Source organism: Convolutriloba macropyga, chromosome 4 (genome assembly GCF_964194025.1).
Source record: "Convolutriloba macropyga chromosome 4, txConMacr16.3, whole genome shotgun sequence".
Taxonomy (NCBI): Eukaryota; Metazoa; Xenacoelomorpha; order Acoela; family Convolutidae; genus Convolutriloba; species Convolutriloba macropyga.
Genome location: NC_134471.1, coordinates 2,658,832 through 2,679,775, shown reverse-complemented (window position 1 = coordinate 2,679,775; position 20,944 = coordinate 2,658,832). Strand labels below are relative to the sequence as shown.

The 20,944-nt window shown below is 34.3% G+C and overlaps 1 protein-coding gene across 4 annotated transcripts in view; it reads left to right on the top strand.

Annotated features, from left to right (window-relative positions):
* Nucleotides 1-20,944, top strand: part of LOC142337411 (dedicator of cytokinesis protein 11-like) — a 320,003-nt gene that overhangs the window by 212,675 nt on the left and 86,384 nt on the right. For all 4 annotated transcript variants that reach the window (XM_075386591.1, XM_075386592.1, XM_075386590.1 and 1 more), the window contains 3 exons: nt 11,292-11,470; nt 15,824-16,083; nt 16,726-16,986. In XM_075386591.1, the coding sequence (XP_075242706.1) occupies nt 11,292-11,470; nt 15,824-16,083; nt 16,726-16,986 (700 nt within the window). The remainder of the gene's footprint in view (nt 1-11,291; nt 11,471-15,823; nt 16,084-16,725; nt 16,987-20,944) is intronic.

Sequence of the window (20,944 nt, the reverse complement as noted above, 5' to 3'; positions counted from 1 at the left end):
AATGTCATTTTTGAATTGTTTGGGTTCAATCCTCAATTCACTTCTGACGATGGTAAGCTTCTTCTATTGGCTTATGGCTAATTTGCTATTCTGCAGAGCGAACAATTTTGTGGATTATAAGGGAATGTTTCCTGCCTTGACCCTTACAGTTCCCGTTTCTCCCCGAGTAGATACAAAATTCCCTAATTGCTGGTCAGAAATAATGGAGTGATTATCTAGATTTGTTTGGATTCACTATTTACATAAACTTATGCCAGTTAACTGTAGGATATAACTATAAGATAGTTATGGCAATAGAACAGAGTTTTTTGCTCCCGCTATTAAGAGTCTTTCAGCCACATTGTTCCAATTGGTCAATGACTTGATACGTAAAAGTTAGCATTTTAAAAGCTCGACAATTCGACAGCGGTAATTATTCTATCGAATGAATCTAAAGTCTATTTTGATATTTTTCCCCGATGTTTAATCAGAAGCGTGTTGTTTGTATGGTACCCCGGTGCATGGCAAGGAAGCAATCCCTTAATTTGTGGGCAGACGCGGGATCTCGCTTCAGAACCTTTGCTTGAAATGTTTATTTGCTCAAAGCGAACTTAAATGCAGTTATTGTGGTCGTTTTGGTTTTCACAACCTTAATTGGTTTTTAAGGGTTCTTTCTTCACTTGGCGGATGATACCAAAATTTGGACTGTTTATTTGAAGAAATTCGTTTAAGAAAATTAGCGTCCTATGTTGCACAATTAAAAATTTTTCCATTTTAAATTTGCTCATTTTAAATTCGTTTAATATTTTGACTTGTTTCTCGTAGTTTAGTCGTTTCTCGTATTGGGAATAGCCGATTAAGCCTGATTTCTGCATTCTTTTTAATTAATAGCCGCCCTCATCTTCTCAGCCGGCTATTATTGCGCTCCTATTTTTTACGACTCGAAGAGGAGTATTGGAGAAGTCCTTTTTTTTAATCACTTTAGTTGGAGTGAATTTTGGAGCAGGAAATGAAACGCGTGAAAAATTTTAGTGGTTTGGGTGCTGAACAAAAGTGAAGAGGGGAGCGAAAAGGGAGTGGTTTGTTGTTCATTCCGCTGTTTTCGAGAGAGCGAGAAATTGAGGTGTGAAAAAAAATTTCTGTAAGCGAGCGAAATTTTGTGTTCACGTGCGGTTTTTTAAAACCGTTTTTTTGTTAATTTTTTTGGTTTAGAAGTCTTATTATGATATTGTGTGATTTTTAACGTTGCTTTAATAGTGGTTGGTAGGTTTTTGGTCATTAATAAGAATTTTATACCATTTTACTGGTTTTTCAGCTATTTTGCTGAATTTTAGGCGAATTTTAGCATTTTTTTTGCGTTTTGTCTTGTTATATTGCTTTGTATGGGCTTTGAATAGACGCATGTTAGTTACTGAGTCTTTAGATACCAAGTGATTACATTTTCTTAGGTTTTAAACGTTTTTTTTGTTAAGAAAAATGACAATAAACTGAAACATTTTTAATTATTCTTCTTGATTTTTTGCTGTTTTTCGCTTTTTTCTAAACTTAAGTTTCTTAGCCTATTTGGTTTTCCTATTGTTTTGGAAGTTTCTCAGTTTTCTTTTTGCTACATTTAACGTTTTTTGGCTCTATGTGCTCTTGTGAAATCAAAAAGCTTATTTTTTCTAAGATTTCTTTCAAGTTTTTTTTATATGCTCTTTGTGTTCTTCTAGTTTTTATAGCAGTAGTTTCTAAGTTTTTATAGCGTTTGGGGATGCCTCTAGACCAATTTAGTTGTTTTTGATGCTTGTTTATGATTTTGATTTCAGTTTTGAGTCATTTTATTAAAGATAATTGTGTAATTTTTATGAAGATTTCCGCGAATTTTTGTGATTTTTTTTTGAATTTTTGCTGAAATCTTCTGTTACTGCTTTTTGCAACTTTTTAGTATTCTAGCTTTTGATAGGAACTTTTCTAGAGGTTTTAATGGAATGTATTTAGAGCACTTTTCAATGACAGATATTACTAACTTTTCTTAATCTCTACTTTTTTTTAATCAATTTTATTGGAGTGATTTTTGGAGCGGGAAATCAAACGCGTAAAAAAATTTGGAGTGATTATGGCGCTGAAAAAATCTGAAGAGTCAAGCGAAAAGGGAGTGGGTTTTGTTCATTCAGCTGTTTTTGAGAGAGCGGGAAATTGATGTGTGAAAAAATTTTTTCTAAGCGAGCAAATTTTTTTTTGTTCACGTGCGGCTTTTAAAAGCAGTTTTTTTTGCAAATTTTGATGGTTACGAGACTTGATTATGATATTGTATTAGTTTTAGGTTAGTTTTGATAGGAATTGAAGGTGTCAAGTAGTTAATTTGATTTTTAATGCTAATTTGGAGGTTTTTGATCAGTTTTGCTGATTTTTAGACGAAATTTAATGAACTTTTACCTGTTTTTTTTTGTTTTACTGCTTTAAGTTGGATTTGAATATGAGCTTGTTAGTTAAGGAATTGTAGGATACCAATTGACTAAAGTTTTATTGGTATAAATCATTTTTTTCTAAGGAAAAATGACCGAAAAATGGAGAAGTTTTAAACCATTTTTCTCATTTTTTGCAGTTTCTTTTTTAAATCTTACGCAAGTGTCTTAACCACCCTATTATAACTTGCCCATCGTTTTGTGCGAGTTTTTCATTGCTCTAATTGCAAAGGAACTTTTTTCGGCTTCATGTTTCCTTGTACTAATAAAAAAAAACTCATTTCGTTTTTATAGTTTTTTTGTTGAATTTGTTTTTGAATGCCGTTTCTATTCCTGAATGTTTTATGGCATTTGTGGAGGTTTAGGGTTCATAATAGTTGTTTTAGTTGTTTATTAATAGGTATGGGCAATTTTGGATTTGAATCATTTTGTTGAGAAATATGACAAAAAATTGCTAAAATTGGAACTATTTTTTTTTGGAACTATTTTTTTCTTTGCAATTTTTTGGTTTTTTTTTCTGTTTTTTGAGAAAAGTTTCTTAGGCTATTATGGCTTGTCTATTGTTTTGCGAACATCTGGATGCCCTATTGGCTGAAAAGAATCTTTCTTGGGATTTATATGCTTTTGTAATTTTAAGAAATTTACTAACTTCTTCAAGTTTTTTAGTGCAAGTTGTTTTTGAGAGCCTTTTTTCATAATTTGGCCTCAAGTATTTTCAAAACATTCACTTAAATGGTTTTAGTAAGTACTAGTTGTTTTGATGAAGTAATTTTGGCAGAGAGAGTTATTTCGGGATCTCAATTTATGACAAAATTTGATCAGATTTTTTTATTATATGTTAACAGATTTGATTTTTTGTTTTTACTTTTTGTTTTATGGTTTGGTTTTGAGAAAATCATAAATTAGTGGAGGCAAGTTTTTTCTGATGAGTAGTTGGATGGCGGTTAAATAGATTTTCACTTCGAGTCGTTTCCGGAATTCTTCCGGCTATGTTTTTTTTACTTCGTCGAACTTTTTTTCGCTTTACCATTTTGCCGCTTTTTCGACATTTTGCTTGAAATCTTTTTGACTTCTGTAGGCTAGTTTCTCTCTTCTCTCATTCTGCAAAAAGTGAATTTGAACATCAGTTGCTCAGCAAAGCAATTCAAAATGAACAGAGTCAGTATAAAAAATTGAAGTCAGAAATAGAAACGGGATAAACCCATAAAGCCCAATTTTAGATGCCCGCTATTTGAACGTCCTCCCTATAAGTCTTAGTTACCATCTCTTATGCTTATTGGTGTTGATAGTGGCCCCTGTAGCCTCTCTCTAAGAAACAGAGGTATGTTCAACTACAAAATGCCATCAAAATAAATCGGACTTAAAAAATGTTTTTGTACAAAAATCTTTTTTTTTCAATATCTATTCTTTCAATCCCAATCATGCTTATTGGAATCAACGGCGGCTATTTTCCGGCAATCTGCCGGGTGTGTTTAGTTATTTTAGTCATGCTAGCATTTTTCTGAAATTTGTTGTCAGTATTTTGTGCCGATTTTGTAACCATTTTATTCAGACCAATTTGAGAGAAACGAGTTCTGCATGTAAGACCAATGACATTAAATTGTGTAGTACTCATATAGCGTTGCTGGCCTCTAAGTACAGATTCCACGGAACTGTTGACGAAACAAATTCTTTATCAATTGCTGTCCAACAACGTTTGAAGTAAGCATTGTAAATGTGTCTTTTTTCTGAGAAAATTCTGCTAGACTGCTTCTAAAGATTCCTTTGTTCGCTTAAGCGTTTTCAATTGACTTTCCATTTTGAACGAGATAAACTGGTTACGCCCGAGGGAATCAAGTGGCCGCGCAGCTCATGGAGCTGAAGTAGGCTACAAGTATAGGGTTCACTGAGCTGCTAATAAGGGCGTGAAGGGCAATTTAGAATTTTGATATTGTTAATAGCCGCCCTCATCTTCTCAGCCGGCTATTATTGCGCTCGTATTTTTTTTTACTTCGTCAAACTTTTTTTCGCTTTACCATTTTGCCGCTTTTTCGACATTTTGCGTGAAATCTTTTTGACTTCTCTAGGCTAGTTTCTCTCTTCTCTCATTCTGCTAAAAGTGATTTTGAACATCAGTTGCTCAGCAAAGCAATTCATAATGAACACAGTCGGTATAAAAAATTGCAGTCAGAAATAGAAACGGGATAAACCCATAAAGCCCAATTTTAGATGCCCGCTATTTGAACGTCGTTCCTATAAGTCTTAGTTACCACCTCTAATGCTTATTGGTGTTGATAGTAGCCCCTGTAGCCTCTCTCTAAGAAACAGAAGTATGTTCAACTACGAAATGCCATCAAAATAAATCGGAGTTAAAAAATTTTTTTGTACAAAAATCTTTTTTTTTCAATATATTCTATTCGTTCAATCCCAATCATGCTTATTGGAATCAACGGCGGCTATTTTCCGGCAATCTGCCGGGTATGTTTAGATTTTGGTATTGAGTTTTTCGTTTTGCAGGCTTGGGCCAAATGCCCCCTATTCCCCGGCTTCCTCTTACAGTGAGTCAAGCCTCCCAGAACTCAAACTCGCTTCTTCCGGCGAACCCTTCGCCAATTGCTTGAAAGCAATTCGTCCAATTAATGTGCTTCCGTTTTTATTGCTTCCTCAATTGAAAATCCGATTATCTTAGTAGAATAATCTAATGCATTGATTACTGCTCATGAATTTGACATTGTGATAAACGTACAAAATGCACTCAGTTTTGTCTCGTTGCCCTGTTCAACGGACATCGTATGAAGCAAATTTATGCCAGGAATTTGGAAGAAAGAATTTCCGTAGATTTTTTTGAAATTATAGTTTTTTTTATAATTTTTTTATTAATGAAAAAATTTCATTCTGAATCTTAGAGCAATGATTCAGATATCATTTGCAATTTTTCCACTTTAAAATAACTGTTTGCAGGTAAATGATATCTCGAAGCAGTAGACTGAACAATTTGAGTCTTAGGAAACAATTATTCTATATCTTTTTGTATAATTGAATATTTGAGATTTTTAATTGCTCTCAAACGAAGTTTGTAGCAATTATATTAGTCCTGTCGGTCTTTTTTATGCGATTTTTCGTCTGACGCTTTTGACTTTTCGTCCTCAAAAACGGGATAAACAGGTAGCGCCCAGTAGGCATCAAGTACTCTTAGAGCCTTTCAGCTCTGTTTCAGCTCAAACTGTTTTGGAGACTTATACTTATGTTGTGAAGGGCGGTTCTTAGAGGTTGACGACACCCCTACTGTTGACCCCCCCCCTATTGCCCCACCCCCACTGTTGCCCACCCCCTCCGCATCAGACTCCCGGTGTATCCCCCCCGCCTCCCGTGGCTACTGACGAACAACCGATCGCTAAAAACACGCAATTTTATACTAATTTTCACAAATTTTTTTCACGTTTTTTGAAAAATTTTGACAATTTTTGTGTTTTTTCAGCCCTAGGTGTCAAAAAACCTACTCTAGGGTTTTATATTAGGTTACTGCATAGTTTCTAGTGGTAGTGGAATGGTTTCAACATTTTAACATTACGAATTTTAGCCTTTTTTTGACAAAACGTGCTAATTTTTCCAATTTTTTTGACATTTATATTTTATTATCCAATTTTCTCCGGACTCAGGGGCCAGAAAACGTCCTTAAGGGTCTGATAATGAGTTATTGAAACAATTTTATATGCCGTGGAATAGTTTTCAGTTTTTTAATTTGCCAAATTTTATCTTTTTATAAAACTTGCATTATTTTCAGGTTTTTGTTGGTTTTTAGGTTTCTCTAGCCTCAATACTTGAGAAACCTTCTTTAGGGTTGAAAAGTAGGTACTGTAAATTTTCTAAATGTAATGAATTGTTTTTCCAGATTTCAACACCACGAATTTCAGCATTTGTTTTTTTTTCGAATTTCAGCAATCTTTTTTGAAAATTTTTAAATTTATTGTCAGTTTATTAGCGCTATTGTCAGTTTATTTGTCATCATTGTCATTTATTCAGGTTTTTCAACCTAACAGAAAATCTCCGTTAGGGTTTGATAATGAGTTACTGAAAAATGTTTGTTGGCCAAGTTTTTCAAGTCTTGCAGATGGGTTACTTGACATAACTCAGGAGAGAAAAAATGGTTTTGAACATTTTCACTGCAAAATCTGGAAGCTTTTCTTTTAAATTTTGCAATATTTTGCAAATTTTTAAAATGTCAGTTTTCTGTTTGATTTGTTTACTAACAAAGCTAGAAAACTAAAAGTTGAAGAGTGGAATCAAGCTAGCGCTAGCTTCAATAAACCGTGGCTACCTACTGACGAAGCCAACCGCTCGCCGGTCGTTTGAGAGCAATTCGCCCGACGCTAGTCGGTTATGTTTTTGTTTGCAATTGATTGCATTTGGCAGTGCGGCGCTGATAATTTGCTTGAAATGCCCGTTAAACATTTTGACTGATAATAATTTTCTGCGAATATTATTGAGGTCTTAGTTTGATTTCAAACAATTTTTTTCCTTTCAATTAGATTCCGTTTCATTTGTTTTTTTTGTTGATTGATTCGAGGATTTTTCAACTAGTTTACTGATTTTTAGTCGTTTTGCAATTTTTGGCCCATTTTTGTTTTATTATTTTTATTGGAGATTGAATTAAAATCTTACGTCTGTAGGCTCTCTCTACTATAAAGGATGCAAGTTTCTTTTGCTACAAAACTGTCTCCATGCAGTTTTCAAAATATTGGAAAATTTTACAGAATTTTTGCTCATTGTTTCTCCTTTTCTTCAAAAATAAAATGTTTTTGAATTCATCAAGACTTGGCTGATTTTCTGTGGTTGGATAACTTGTTCTCATTGCATGAAACAACGTTTTTTGTACATATACTACTATTTAGAAAATGTTAGTCGGTTATGTTTACAAATTGTTCCTAAGCAATAGCCGCTCTCAGCCTCTCAACGATGTGATCTTGGTCCCGCTGAAACATCAAGTGAAGCGGAAAAGGGGTGGTCAATGATAGTGAAAAAACGGTGTTTGAACAAAAATTCGGTTTCGCAATTGTGGTTTTTTGTTCACATGCGTCAATTTAAATGATTTTTCCAATTTTTTTAGTTTCTTGAACAGATGCTTTTCTGAGTGGTTTTCTCAGCCCATTTACGGTCCATTAATTTCAAAATATGTGCTAGATACCAAAGTTGACATTTGTAATTGCTGGAGAAAAATTTTCTGAGGCAATTTGGTGTTTTGGTTAATCTCACGTACTCAGCTTACTTGTGCTGGGTTAAAATATTGTTCTGGGTTAAAATATCTGCCATTCCTTTTGATGAATTCGTGTAACTTTTGTTCCGTCTTTATTCGTTTTTTATGTAGTTTAATGATGAACTTAAAATTTTGAGCTAGAGTTTTGCTTGTTATGCGGAAAATTGAATTTCTGTTGATAGAATAGAAATTAAGAGTTTTTGCTAGTTTTCACTTTCTGACATTGTTTTGCTGTTCTTGTAGTTCGTTTGATGAATGTTGTTTAGTATTTTATATCATTACCCAAATAGCGACATTTGTTGCTTTCACGTTATATGCGCAGACTCGCTGAATTACTAAAGACAAATTTCGCTCTCCTGTCTAATGTCAAGCAGCAGAACTACGTAATTAATTGTCCTCGAACAAAATTTGATAACAAATTCTCGCAAAAATAATTAACCGCTCGTTCAGATTATTCTTTGGCTCTCTTGAGCGATTTTGACTTTTGGTCGAAAAAAACGGGAGATAATAGTGAAGTCCAAGGGCGCCAGCCCCACTTTTATGCGTTTTTATCTCCCGCGTTTTTGCTCGCCCTCTGAGGGCAGTCTGCCGTAAGCTAGCTACAACCTAAGTTTTTACGACTTGAAGAGGAGTATTGTGGTTTCTTAAGGTTTTTTTTACCGGAAGTACTATTCGTTCAGACGGCGTTTTGACCTAAAAGCGAATGAGTACAATTCAAGTGAATTAACTTTTTTTAAGCGAGAAGTTTTTTGATCATGCGCTTCAATCAGTGAATGACTTTTTGACTTTGAAGTGTTTTTTTCTCAGAATACCGCATATAGATAACCATTTTTAGCCGTTTTTTGTCCAATTGGCCTAGTTTTCCGCTTATGATTTAGTTGTTTTTTGTAGAAATAAATTTAAGTAGAAGCTGTATTATTATGTGAACGTCTGGAATTGATACTACAGTGTTTTTCAGAGTCTAAGAATGCGTTTTGAATTCTAAATTAGCACATATGCCCCAATTTTTTAAATTCGTTTTGGCTTTTTTTTTTAAATTAACTTCTTCATTTTTGGATTTTAGGGCTGATTTTTGTATCAAATTTTTCAAAAAATAGTGCATATGGCAATTTAGCGTTGATATTTCATGCATTAAATGACTCTTTTTAACGTGAGGTATTTTTGTTTTTAAGAATTGTGCACTTGGTGGTCCGGTTTTTGCATTTTTTTTTTCAAATTTTTCTGTTTTTGTTTGCTTTTTGTAATAAATTACTAGAAAAAGTGTTTTTGTACACTGTCAGAGATTCTTTGTTCTTTGCTAATAATTGAATAATTTTGTGGCGTTCAGAATTTGATAATCTGTATAATATTTTTTCATGTGCAATATTGAAAATGTTTTTGACAACATTATTGCTAAATATTGTACTGTTTCAGATCGGTTAACTATGTGTCTTCATAATAAGCTATGCAGTAGGATAGCTTTGAAGTGGTATGTTTAATAGAAAAACCTAATTTTTTTCCACATTTTTTTGAATTTGAATTTTAACTTTCAAAAATTAAGAACTAGTCTGTTTTTGTTTCTGTCCTTATTCTCCGCATTCTAGCATGTATCCGTCTATCATTTTCCGGAGGCTTATAGTTCTGATCAGCTACGATTTTATCAGTTGTTAAAAATGATGATATACGCCTTATTCTTAGTTTTTTTTCTTAATTGCTCTCAAACGAAGTTTGTAGCAATTATATTAGCCTTGTCGGTCTTTTTTTAATGCGATTTTTCGCTTGACCGATTTTTCGACTGACGCTTTTGACTTTTCGTCGTCAAAAACGGGATGAACAGGTAGCGCCCAGCGAGCATTAAGTGCTCTTAGAGCCTTTCAGCTCTGTTTCAGCTCAAACTGTTTTGGAGACTTATACTTATACTTATGGTGTGAAGGGCGGTTCTTAGAGGTTGAAGACAACCCCACTGTTGACCCCCCCCCTATTGCCCCACCCCCGCCCCAATGTTGCCCCCAGTATTGCCCAGTGTTTCATTTTTGAGTGTTTTGGTCCTTTTCTGAGTTTAACTATCATTACTGGCCAACGAAGTTTTTCAAGTCTTGCAGATGGGTTACTCAGAAAAAAATAATTTTGAACATTTTCACTGCGAAATCTGGAAGCTTTTCTTTTAAATTTTGCAATATTTTGCAAATATCAGTTTTCTATTTGATTTGTTTTATAACGATTTGTTTTTAAACTAAAAGTCGAGGGTTTTTCATCTATTTTGCTGATTTTTAGTCGTTTTGCGATTTTTGGCCCTTTTTCGTTTTATTATTTTTATTGGAGATAAAATTAAAATCTTACGTCTGTAGGCTCTCTCTACTATAAAGGATGCAAGTTTCTTTTGCTACAAAACTGTCTCCATGCAATTTTCAAAATATTGGAAAATTTTACACAATTTTTGCTCATTGTTTCTCCTTTTCTTCAAAAATGAAATGTTTTTGAATTCATCAAGACTTGGCTGATTTTCTGTGGTTGGATAACTTAATCTCATTGCATGAAACAACGTTTTTTGTACATATACTACTATTTAGAAAATGAATTGAATTTTCCTTTTTTTTCTTATTAGTTTTTCTGACAAACATTCTTGTTTTTTGAATTAAGACTTTTTTTGTTCAGCATGAAAATATTAGCTATTTTAACAGCAAGTTTTTTTGGTGAATGGCTTCGAGTTCCGGCTATGTTTTGGTGAAGAAATAATTCTTTCGGCTATGTTTTTTAATTCGCTTTACCTTTTGATCACGTTTTTCGTTTTACATAAGTCTTGATTTTCAATTTTTACTTCTGACTTACTTCACTGAGTTTGAACTGAATGGATTTTTAATTCTTGTACGCATTCAATTACTCAAAGTGGTGAATACAGTCAAAAAATCAAAAGAAACGGGATAAACCGATAATGCCCGGTCATTTTGAATTAGGTTATCAAAGTTCATAAGAGCGATTGCTAGCTGATATTAGTATTAAGCTTAATAGCCTTCAGTTTAGAAGCTGAAGTAAGTATAGGTTTGGAATCTAACTGAAACTGCACACTTAATTAGAACAATTTTTGAAACTTAGGAAAATTTTTTTGCAATTTCTATCTCTTCTTTTTTCTTTTTCTGTTTCAAACGCGATGTGCGTCTACCGCGTCAACGGCGGCTATTTTGCGGCAATCTGCCGGCTATGTTAATTTTTTTTTATTTTTTTGCTGGGTATCATAATTTTTCTAATGGAGTTCACCGAGTAGCTGTTGATATTGGAGACATTGGCAACAGAATATAAGAGCAAATTTTACGTTTGTATTTTATTTTGATTTAGTCGAGGTGGATTTCCTTTGACTTAGTCGATATGGTCTTCAGTATTTTAATTTGGGTTGATGACACTTCCTTTTGAGAGCGTGCAGATACTTTTACCAACTTCTGGTCGGTCAGTTTTCTTCCGCGCAAACTTGGACGTATTCCGATTATTTGCAACATGTTTTTTTGTGTTCTTCTTTTATATTTATTAATGCTCTAGCGAGTTGGTGTCCTTTTTTTGCGATTCTCTGATAATTCATTACTCTGTTTTTTTTTTTCAATTTGCCCCGATTTAACCTTCAATCACTGATTTGATCGCTTATGCAATTCTTTTTGATTTAGATTTCACTCGTGAGTTCACCCTGAGTGAAGAATTGTTCGCCCAGCACTTCCCTTCTGCTCTCCTGTTGGGAGAAGTGAGTTTGGATCTGCAGGATGTTCCAAAAGTGAGGAGTGCCTCCATTGCACTGCTCAGAGACGTGTTGGCAAAGCTGTCCGCCGATTCCAGATACGCCACTGAGGTATGCTAAAATCGCCTTCGTCAGACTTAGAAGTTAAACTACCAGCATAATGTGCATTTAAACTACCAGCATGGTGTGCCTCTTCTCAAAAACTGGCTGCTTTCTCATCTTCTTTTGACATCTAATGGTAGCATCTGTCCCAAAGGACTCTATCAAAACAAAAGCCTAATTAATAAAAGTCCTCAAAACGCCTACAGCTCTAATTATCGAAATAAACCATACAACTACCCCCAAACAGAAATAATTTATCGACTTATAACAATAGTTATCAGCCTTTGAATCAAAGATACTCCGCACTAAACTATAAAGGTGCTTCTAACTATTATGCCCAGTCCTATCAAAGACCCGCATTCCCATAAAACGATAATTTGTAATACTGATGATTTAGAGAACTGTTGTTGCAATTGTTCAAAATAAATGACATTGAACATCTTCTTTTCGTCAACCCAACAATCAAAATGTTTTTATTTAGTTTTGCTACTGTTGGCCTCAAGAATTCCCGCGTCAACAGTGGCAATTACATTACATAGCAAAACAAAAACTTTCGACGAAGGCTTTGGAAAAGCTTTTAAGTACCTTCCACAAACAGGGTTTTTATTTGTAGGATGTAAAAGTATTACTATATTTCTTTTTCTGATTAGCTTAACGCTACTCCTAAGGGCTGGTGATATAGAAACAAACCCAGGACCTGTTTTAACATACAATGAGTCTATCAAAATGACTCTAAGAAGAGAGTCGGAAATAAAAATTTATCATCTAAATGTACAAAGCATTCTTAGCAAGAAAGAACAGCTACGCACGCTAGTGCACGATCTTGGTCCTAACTGCATTTTTTGTTTCACAGAAACATGGCTTTGTGAGTTTGATGATATAAACGTTTTCAATCCTGAAAAAGAAAGATACTGTTGTTTCAGATCTGACCGTATTTCGCCTGCCGGAATGAAAACGAAAAAAGGTGGTGGAGTTATGATGCTTGTTCCAAAGGTTTTTTCTCCGAAAATTCGAAATGATTTGAATCTTTTTACGAGGAATTTTGAGGGTGTATGGGTCTCATTGAAAATACCAACATGTCCATCCTTACTAGTGAATGTTACTTATAACCCCAATAAACAAAACAGCACTGATTTTTTGGACCAACTTGCAATTAACATTGATAATGCAATTACGAAAAACGTAAAGATAATACTTCTGGGCGACTATAACGTTAACTATTTAGATACCTTGGAAAGATCTAGGCTTGAAACAGTAATACTTCCTTATGATTTACATATAAAGAACCAAACCATTCCTACTCGTTTAAACCGAGGCAACAATACCAAAAGCCTTATTGATTACATGATTACTGACTGTTCAACTATAAGCGACACTATAATTTGTGATAGCATAATAAAAAGTGACCACTTTGCTACTCTAAGTCTATTAGGGCTTCATGTTGAAACTAAAAAGGTACCAGTACAGAAAAAAATTTTCGATAAAAAGAACTATAATGCACTTGATTTTAAACACTGCCTAGAACAACAAAACTGGCAAAAAATGTATGTTCAGAACAACTTGGATTCAATGCTACAAGTTTTCACTGAAAATTTTACGACAGCACTTTCGAAAAGCGCTCCACTTAAAAAATGTTTTATCCGTAATGACAAAATTTTTTTTACATTAACAGACAAATGGTTAACTAGAAAATCAAAACAACTGATGGTCGATCGAGATAGGTTTTTGAATGATAAAGACTATGAAAATTTCTTTGATCTAAAAAACCAGTTTAGTATTTCTAATGACAACGATTTCAACAGATTTCATAGAAATCTTATTGAAGCAGCAGAAAGTGACAGAAAAAAGTGGATGCTGATAAATGAAGTAAGAAACTCTGAAAAAACAAAACCCAGAATCTACAGTTTGAGAAATGTATTTGGTGATTATGTAACCCAGACAAAAAAATTGCTAACCTGTTGAAGTATCGTTTCTCTACACTTGGGAAATTCCAAGGCCCTCAGCATCCACTACAGACTTCTGGGACAGGCAATCCTAAACAAAAAACTTCTAGCTTTGACTATGTAACGGAAAAAGACTGTCATGACGCAATTAGGGCACTGGGGAGAAATAAACCGATTGGACCATCAAACATTCCTGCATGGGCTATTAAAGACTCAAGCTCTGTCATTGTTCCTCATTTAAATTTCCTTGTGAACTACTGCATCAAATTATCTTGCTTCCCCAATGAGCTTAAACGAGCAGATGTTGTACCACTATACAAGAAAGATGACCCTGAGGAACGTAATAACTATCGCCCAATTTCCATTAACCCATGCCTTTCTAAGATCATTGAAACCATCTTGAGGGATCAAATTTGTCAGTACCTTCACGCCAACAAATTACTAAGTAAAAATCAATATGGTTTTAGGAAAAAGTTTTCTACCATCGATTCCCTATTATTTTGCACAGAATTTATCAGAAACAAAACTGACATTAACAATTTTGTCACAACAGCATTTGTTGACCTATCAAAAGCTTTTGATTCTATCAATTATGACATTTTGCATATCAAGTTAGGCAACTTAGGTTTTGATGAGAACTCAAAAAATCTATTAAGAAGTTTCGTTACAAACCGCCGCCAATCTGTTGTACTACAAGATTGCATATCAGATGAACTAATGCTTCATAGAGGTGTACCTCAAGGAACAGTACTTGGTCCGCTCCTATTTAATCTGTACATTAATGACTGGCAACAAGAGTTGACAATGAAACTGAACTCATACAATATGCCGACGATACCGTTATATTAACTTTTGATACCTCCATTGACAAAAGCAAAATCAAGTTAGAGCAAAATGCAAACAAACTTATTCGATTTTTTCATGAACATTACCTCACAGTTAATACCTCTAAAACTGAATTCATGATATTTGGTAAGAGCAAAAGAAAAGATTTCAGTGAACAGATAATTTTAGATTCAATTCCAATAGACGAGAAACCTGAAGTAAAATATTTAGGGGCTCACATAGACAGCAATTTAACGTTTCAAGAGGAAGTGAAACATATCTTACGAAAAATGGCCCGAGGAATAAAAACAATTTATGCTATTAGAAAATCAATTCCACAAAAACTATTGATACTTGTCCTAAATGCCCTAGTATTAAGTCACTTGCACTACTCAGCGGTTATCATTCACATAATTGAGCAAAATTTTAATAATGTCTCTTGAGAAACAGCTTAATTGGTCATTACGGGCAACCTTTTTAGACAGAAATTTGAATCTGTTCAAGATATTAAATGCAGTCGGAATATACTACCCGTAAAACTCTTTTTAAAAACAAAAAGATTACAATACTTTTGGAAAATAAAAAAACAGTTACGACCTGCTTTTTCACCAACATCGGGACGTCTTTTAATCACCTGGAATCTTCATGAGTCTATAAGGACAAAAAAAATTGTTCTGGGACCAAAAATTTCTCTCTATCAAAAGGCAAAGCTCGTTTGTTAGATTAGCGATACTAGATTGGAATGAACTACCCAGCGAAATTAAAATCAAACAAGACAAAAAAGTTTCCCCAAGCAACTTAGAACTTTCTTCTCCTCAGCTTACAAAAGGAACCCTTTTTTGTGGAAGGTTACTTGTTCAACATGGCGTGACTTTAATTTTGGAAAATGAATTAGAACTACTGTTTACTGGTTGGGTTGACTTTATAAACTTAATTAATTTTTATTGTGAGATATGCGACATAATTTAAATTTAACTCAAGTTTTCTGTTATAATATGGAAATAATAAATCCATTTAAATAATTACACTGCCGGACTAATATCAATTGTACTCGTTGATGTGGATCGGAATTCAGTGTTTTTTTAGTAAAAATTTAGACTTAGAAGTTAAGTTTCATACTGGGTGGTGCCATTTTTAGAAACGTTTTTTTTTTAAACCGGAGACTTGTAATGATTTGTCTCTTCTTGCATTTGGCTATACAATCCATTATTATGGCAAAAGCCAGCGTGATTTAAATTTAGCGTGATTTAAAAAGCCAGCGGGTGTGAAGTGATTTAATTTTTTAAAGACGGAATGAATGATCCACGGACAGAGGGCACTTTTGGTGTTATTAATGTCTTCAATATCCCTAAAAAGCAACATATATGCGTATTTGAGATAATCCTGCGAGCTAAATTATCTGTGGTAATGCGATATGAAGAAAAAGGATTTACGTCAATTTTACGCAGAAGCAAGTAATATTTTGTCATTCGTGTTGTTGTAAACTTTCCCATAATATTCAAAATATTTAGTTAGAAACAATCGATTGACTGATAAAGAGGTCTTTCTCTTTAAGAAGTACTTTAATCTGCAAATAATTTGTGTATCGCTTTAGCAAAACCAAGCGATCGTGACCTCCCTCTTCGTGCCCTTATTTGGAATTGTGGTGCAGAATGTGAACAGATTGAGTCTATTGAATTCTTCCTGCTCTGGTCAGAGACCTCTCTCCAGATCAGTTTCCACTGAGAGTATTTCGGAGTTGGCACTCATGGCTTCGGGAGGGGGCAGTGAACAGTCGCAGAAGACATCTTCAGTCGCTTTTTCTTCATCAGTCGAAGCCGCGAATAGTAGAAAGTCAAGTAGCTCAACTGTGAGGTGAGATATAAAGTTGTTTTTAACATAACCTGAATATATCAAGTTTAAATGCGTCAAAGATTAAATTAGGTTGAGAATTACATCTTGAAATTGGCATTTCAAGATAGCCAAACTTTCATACTTTTGATATTTCATGTTTCACTGAATTGAATAACAGGGTTAGCTGAATTGTAGTGGTTTCATATCAGTGTGAAAGGTACAAAAACTTTATAGAACTCTCTTAACTGTGCCAGTTTTTGAGGTAGGAAAAGTTTTTGAGGAAAAGTTTTTGAGGTAGGAAATCAAACTGCTCAAAGTATGAGCTGCAGTTGGAAAATGATATTAAAACTGAGGTTGTAAAAGTACAAAGCAGGGAGTTTACTATGTAATTTTCAACTATTTGATCGTTTACTTCTGTTAGCGAGTGTATAAATTGGATGAGAATTGTTTTCTTCTGTAGATGTTTGAAATACATGGTTTACTACTAAATGGAACATGTGGAAGGTTTTAAGAGTGGTTCAATCGACCGAATTATTTGTGTTTGGTTGCAGGAGTTGCACATCTATCTGAAAGTGCCTTTTATAATTAACGCAATTGCAAAAACGTACATGTTTTGGCTGTGTGTCTTTCAACCGTTGAAATGAAGTTTTAGTCATTGAATAGGTTCGACACTTTGGACGTGCAGGAGATCCGCAATCTGCTCCTCTGTTTCCTGCACGTTTTGAAGCATTGCACCACCTCCTCTTCCTCTTCTTCTACTAATGGAAGCAGTGGTGGGAACGGGAGTGTGAGTGGAGGTGGGGCTGGTGGTAGTGACAGTATCCTGACTCATTGGTGGGACTCTTCTGGCACTGAGGAGCACCAGTCTGCCTTCCTACAGACTCTCAAAATATGTCTGGACTGTTTCCAATACGATCCTAACAAGTTGGTTTAATTAAATCACTTTCTTTCCACCAGTTTTTCATTAAACTATTTAAAAATTTGTGGCTTTACCACTTGTGATTTAAAACGATTTTAATTGTTATAGGAGGAACATTGATGGATACTTAATGTTAGCAAAAGGGCTCGGCGAAGTTTTGTCGAAAACAACTAAAAAGATCCCCTACCTTACCTCTTCCTTCTATACCTCATACCATGCCGTGCAGAGAGAAATGTCCTGCTAATAAGATTTCCTAATAACCATCTTTTCTGAACAAAAAATGGATGTAGTGGCTAAAAAGTACTTTTGTAAAATTTAGACCCTATTAGCAACTTAACACCCTTAATTTAAAGTAAATGACCTGCCAATTAGTATAACGTATTTGCAATGTAAAGTAATCGCAACAAAGACTTCAAAAAGCTTCTATAGTCTCATAGAAAGACAAATTTTTTCGTGATTCAATTATTTTCGCAATTCCCCCGCCACTGTTTTCAGATGAAATGAAAATTAAAATTGGGAAATCTTTAGCAATTATTAATTTTGTTTTCATAAAGATGAATTGATAATTATTAATTGCTCTCAAACGAAATTTGTAGCAAGCATATTAGTCCTGTTGGTCGTTTTTGGCTTGACCAATTTTTCGTCTGACCCATTTGACTTAAATACGGGATAAACAGGTAGTGCCCAGCGCGCATTAAGTTTCATTAGAGGCCCTTGGCCGCGTTTAGTAGTCCCTCAAGTGCTTAGTGTGGTAAAGCTACTGGGAAGGCCGTAGTTTAGGGTTAAAAGGTCATTTTTAGGTGTTTTTGAGCCCAGAATGTTGCAATTTTTCGTGTTTTTTTTGTCATTTGTCGAATTTTTGTTGTTGGACCATTCTAAAATTGAGGCTTGTTAAAGTCGATAAATGTCAAGACAGTACATTTTATGACCATTTTAAGAGCTATATGTTTTGGTACTCCAAACAAAAACACGCAAATTTATCCTAATTTTCAGATTTTTTTTCAAATTTATTAAAAATTTAGTTTTTTCAGCCCTAGGTGTCAAGGAACCTCCTCTAGGGTTTGATAATAGGTTGCTGCATAATTTCTTTATGTAATGGAATTTTTCTCAAGATTTCAATTTCTCGAATTTAAGCAATTTTTCAAAAAGTATTTGCAATTATTTAAGTTTTTTTAAATATTTTTTAATAATTTTAATTTTTTTCTGCCACCAGGGGCCCAGGGATCTCCTCCAATGTTTGATAGTAAGCTACTGCATATTTTCTAGAGTTAATGGAGGGGTTATCACTATTTTATTTCGATTTTTAGCAATTTTTTGATAAAATTTAATTTTTTCCAATTTTCGGAAAAGTATTATCATGTTCCAAACTTATGGATGCTTATGAAACTATTTAGGGCCTGCAATAGGGATACCGGATGGTCTCTTGAGACAATGAAATGGTTCTGAAGATATTATCTCGAATTTTAGCAAGATTTTGTTAAAATTTGCAATTTTTAACTTTTTTGATCATTTTTGTCCTTTTCTGAGTTTAATGGTCATTACTGACCAACGAAACCTTTTAAGTCTTGCAGATGGGTTACATGAGAGAAATCCTGAGACAAAAAGGGTTTTAAATAATTTTTTCACTGGGAAATCTTTTCTTTTGAATTTTGCACTTTTCAGTTTTTTTATGATTTAATTACTAACAAGGCTAGAAAACTAGAAGTCGCAGAGTCGAATCTGATCATAAAAAATAATCCCAGCTACATCTCTCTAAAAAATAGTCCCAGCTACATCTCAAGGAACCTCCTCTAGGTTTTGATAGTAGGCTACTGAATAGTTTCTAGATCTAATAGAATGTTTTTCAGGATTTTATTATCACGAATTCAAGCAATTTTTATAAAAATTATTTTTTTTCAAATTTTTTTTGAATATTTTTTTTAAAATTTTTTTCCGGCACTAGGGCCACTCCGGTGTTTGATAATAAGCCGTTGCATAGTTTCTAGAGTTAATGGTATGGCCATCAATATTTTAACGACTCGAGTTTTTAGCAATTTTTTGATAAGATTTAATTTTAAATTTTCGAAAAATTATGTTCCAAGTTTATGGATCTTTATTAGGCATTGAGACTATTTAAGGTTTGAAATAGGGTACTGGTTAGTCTTTTAGACAATGAAATGGTTTTGAAGATAATAATATCCCGAATTGTAGCAAGATTTTGTTAAAATTTTCATTTGTTGTGAATTTCTTTTTGAATTTTTTTGTCCTTTGCTGAGTTTAACTGGCCAAAGAAACTCTGTTTCTTGCAGATGGGTCACATGAAAGAACCACAGAGACAAAAAATGGTTTTGAAAATTTTTTCAGTGCGAAATCTGGAAACTTTTCGTTTAAATTCTGCACTTATCAGTTTTTTTCTATGTTTTAATTACTAACAAGACTAGAAAAAAATATTCTAAATGGAAGCGTAAATTGCTTCAAAAGTTGCAGAGTCGAATTTCATCATGGAAAAAAAATCCTAGCTCTCTCTCTCCGTCGGTTGGGGTTTGTTTCCTTCTCGTTCTCTTTCACGTCGTTTTATCTCTCTCTCTCTCTCTTCCCTTTACTCTTTTGTTGATGCTGCACTTCTGCTGCTGTTACGTGGCGTGATGTAATCATGTGCTACCCTCATTTACGCTGAATTATTTTAGAAATGTTTTATGATAACTGATTTAGTTATCACTTCTTAGGAAACCATTGTTAATTGCTCTCAAACGAATTTTATAGCAATTATATTAATCCTGTGTCTTTTTATTCGATTTTTCGCTTGACCGATTTTTCGTCTGCCACATTTGACTTTTCGTCCAAGGAAACGGGATAAAGAGATAGTGCACATTTCTCTTAGAGCCTCTCAGCTCACTAGTGTCCAAGTATGCGATTCACAGAAATTGTTTTGGAGAATTATGGTGTGAAGGGTGGTTCTTAGAAATTGATCCCACACCACCACACCCACCCCGCCCGCCACATCAGCCACTCACCAAATCCCCAATCCCCATCCTTGCACATCCATCAGGCCGTAAGGGCCCCGTGCAGCCAAAGATCCGCCTGCCACCGTTGCCCCCCCCCCCCACTGTTGCAGCAACCCCCCCACTGTTGCAGCAACCCCCCCCCCGCTCATGTTACTCTATTGGCTCAGTGAACTGCTAATAGTAAAATGTTTGTCTGGATGCTTTGTCTTTCTCAGAACAAAAAAGCGAAAATTTTAAGTTGAAAATTCAAGATGTCCAAAGCGTATTTTCTGCAAAAAGGTCATTTTTAACAGCCGCACAGCGATAGCTGGGGCTATTATTGGCCTTCTCTTGGTTTTTTTTTTATTTCGTCATGATTTTTGTGACTACCATATGACGTCACAGCCACTTTTGGTTCTTTCGTTTATGCAATTTCAACTGAATTGCTTGTGTGACGTCATTTTTCGCTCTTAGTGGAGCGAGTTTTTTTGTTCATGCGCGTGATTAAATTTTTGGTCACACTTGACTTACATCACTCTCAAAAATGACTTCAATTTGAAATTGACTTTTATTTTAATTAATTCAAAGAGATAAGGTCAAATGGGCGTGTGTCACTCTAAATTAAGGTTATTTGAGATCAGCTAATAGAGGCAGCAATAACTTATACAGATTTTTAATCAAAATATAACAGATCAGCCTTCAATGAAAAGACGAATTTTTTTGGTCTGTCTTTTTACTGTTTTTTTAGACTGCCGATCTTTGAATCTATTGCGGCTATTTTCTGGCAATCTGCCAGCTATGTTTAATTTTTGAATATCATGAACATAAAGCGATCGCTTTCTTTAGCTGTGCATATTTCATGATAAATTGCTTCAAAATGGAAGGGTGGCAATGTGCAAGACGGTTTTATGTTTTGAAGTACCAAGTATACAAAGGCAACAGATTTTGTTTGTGATTCATTCTGGCACAATTTGTAGGGACTCTTCAATTATTTCTAAGT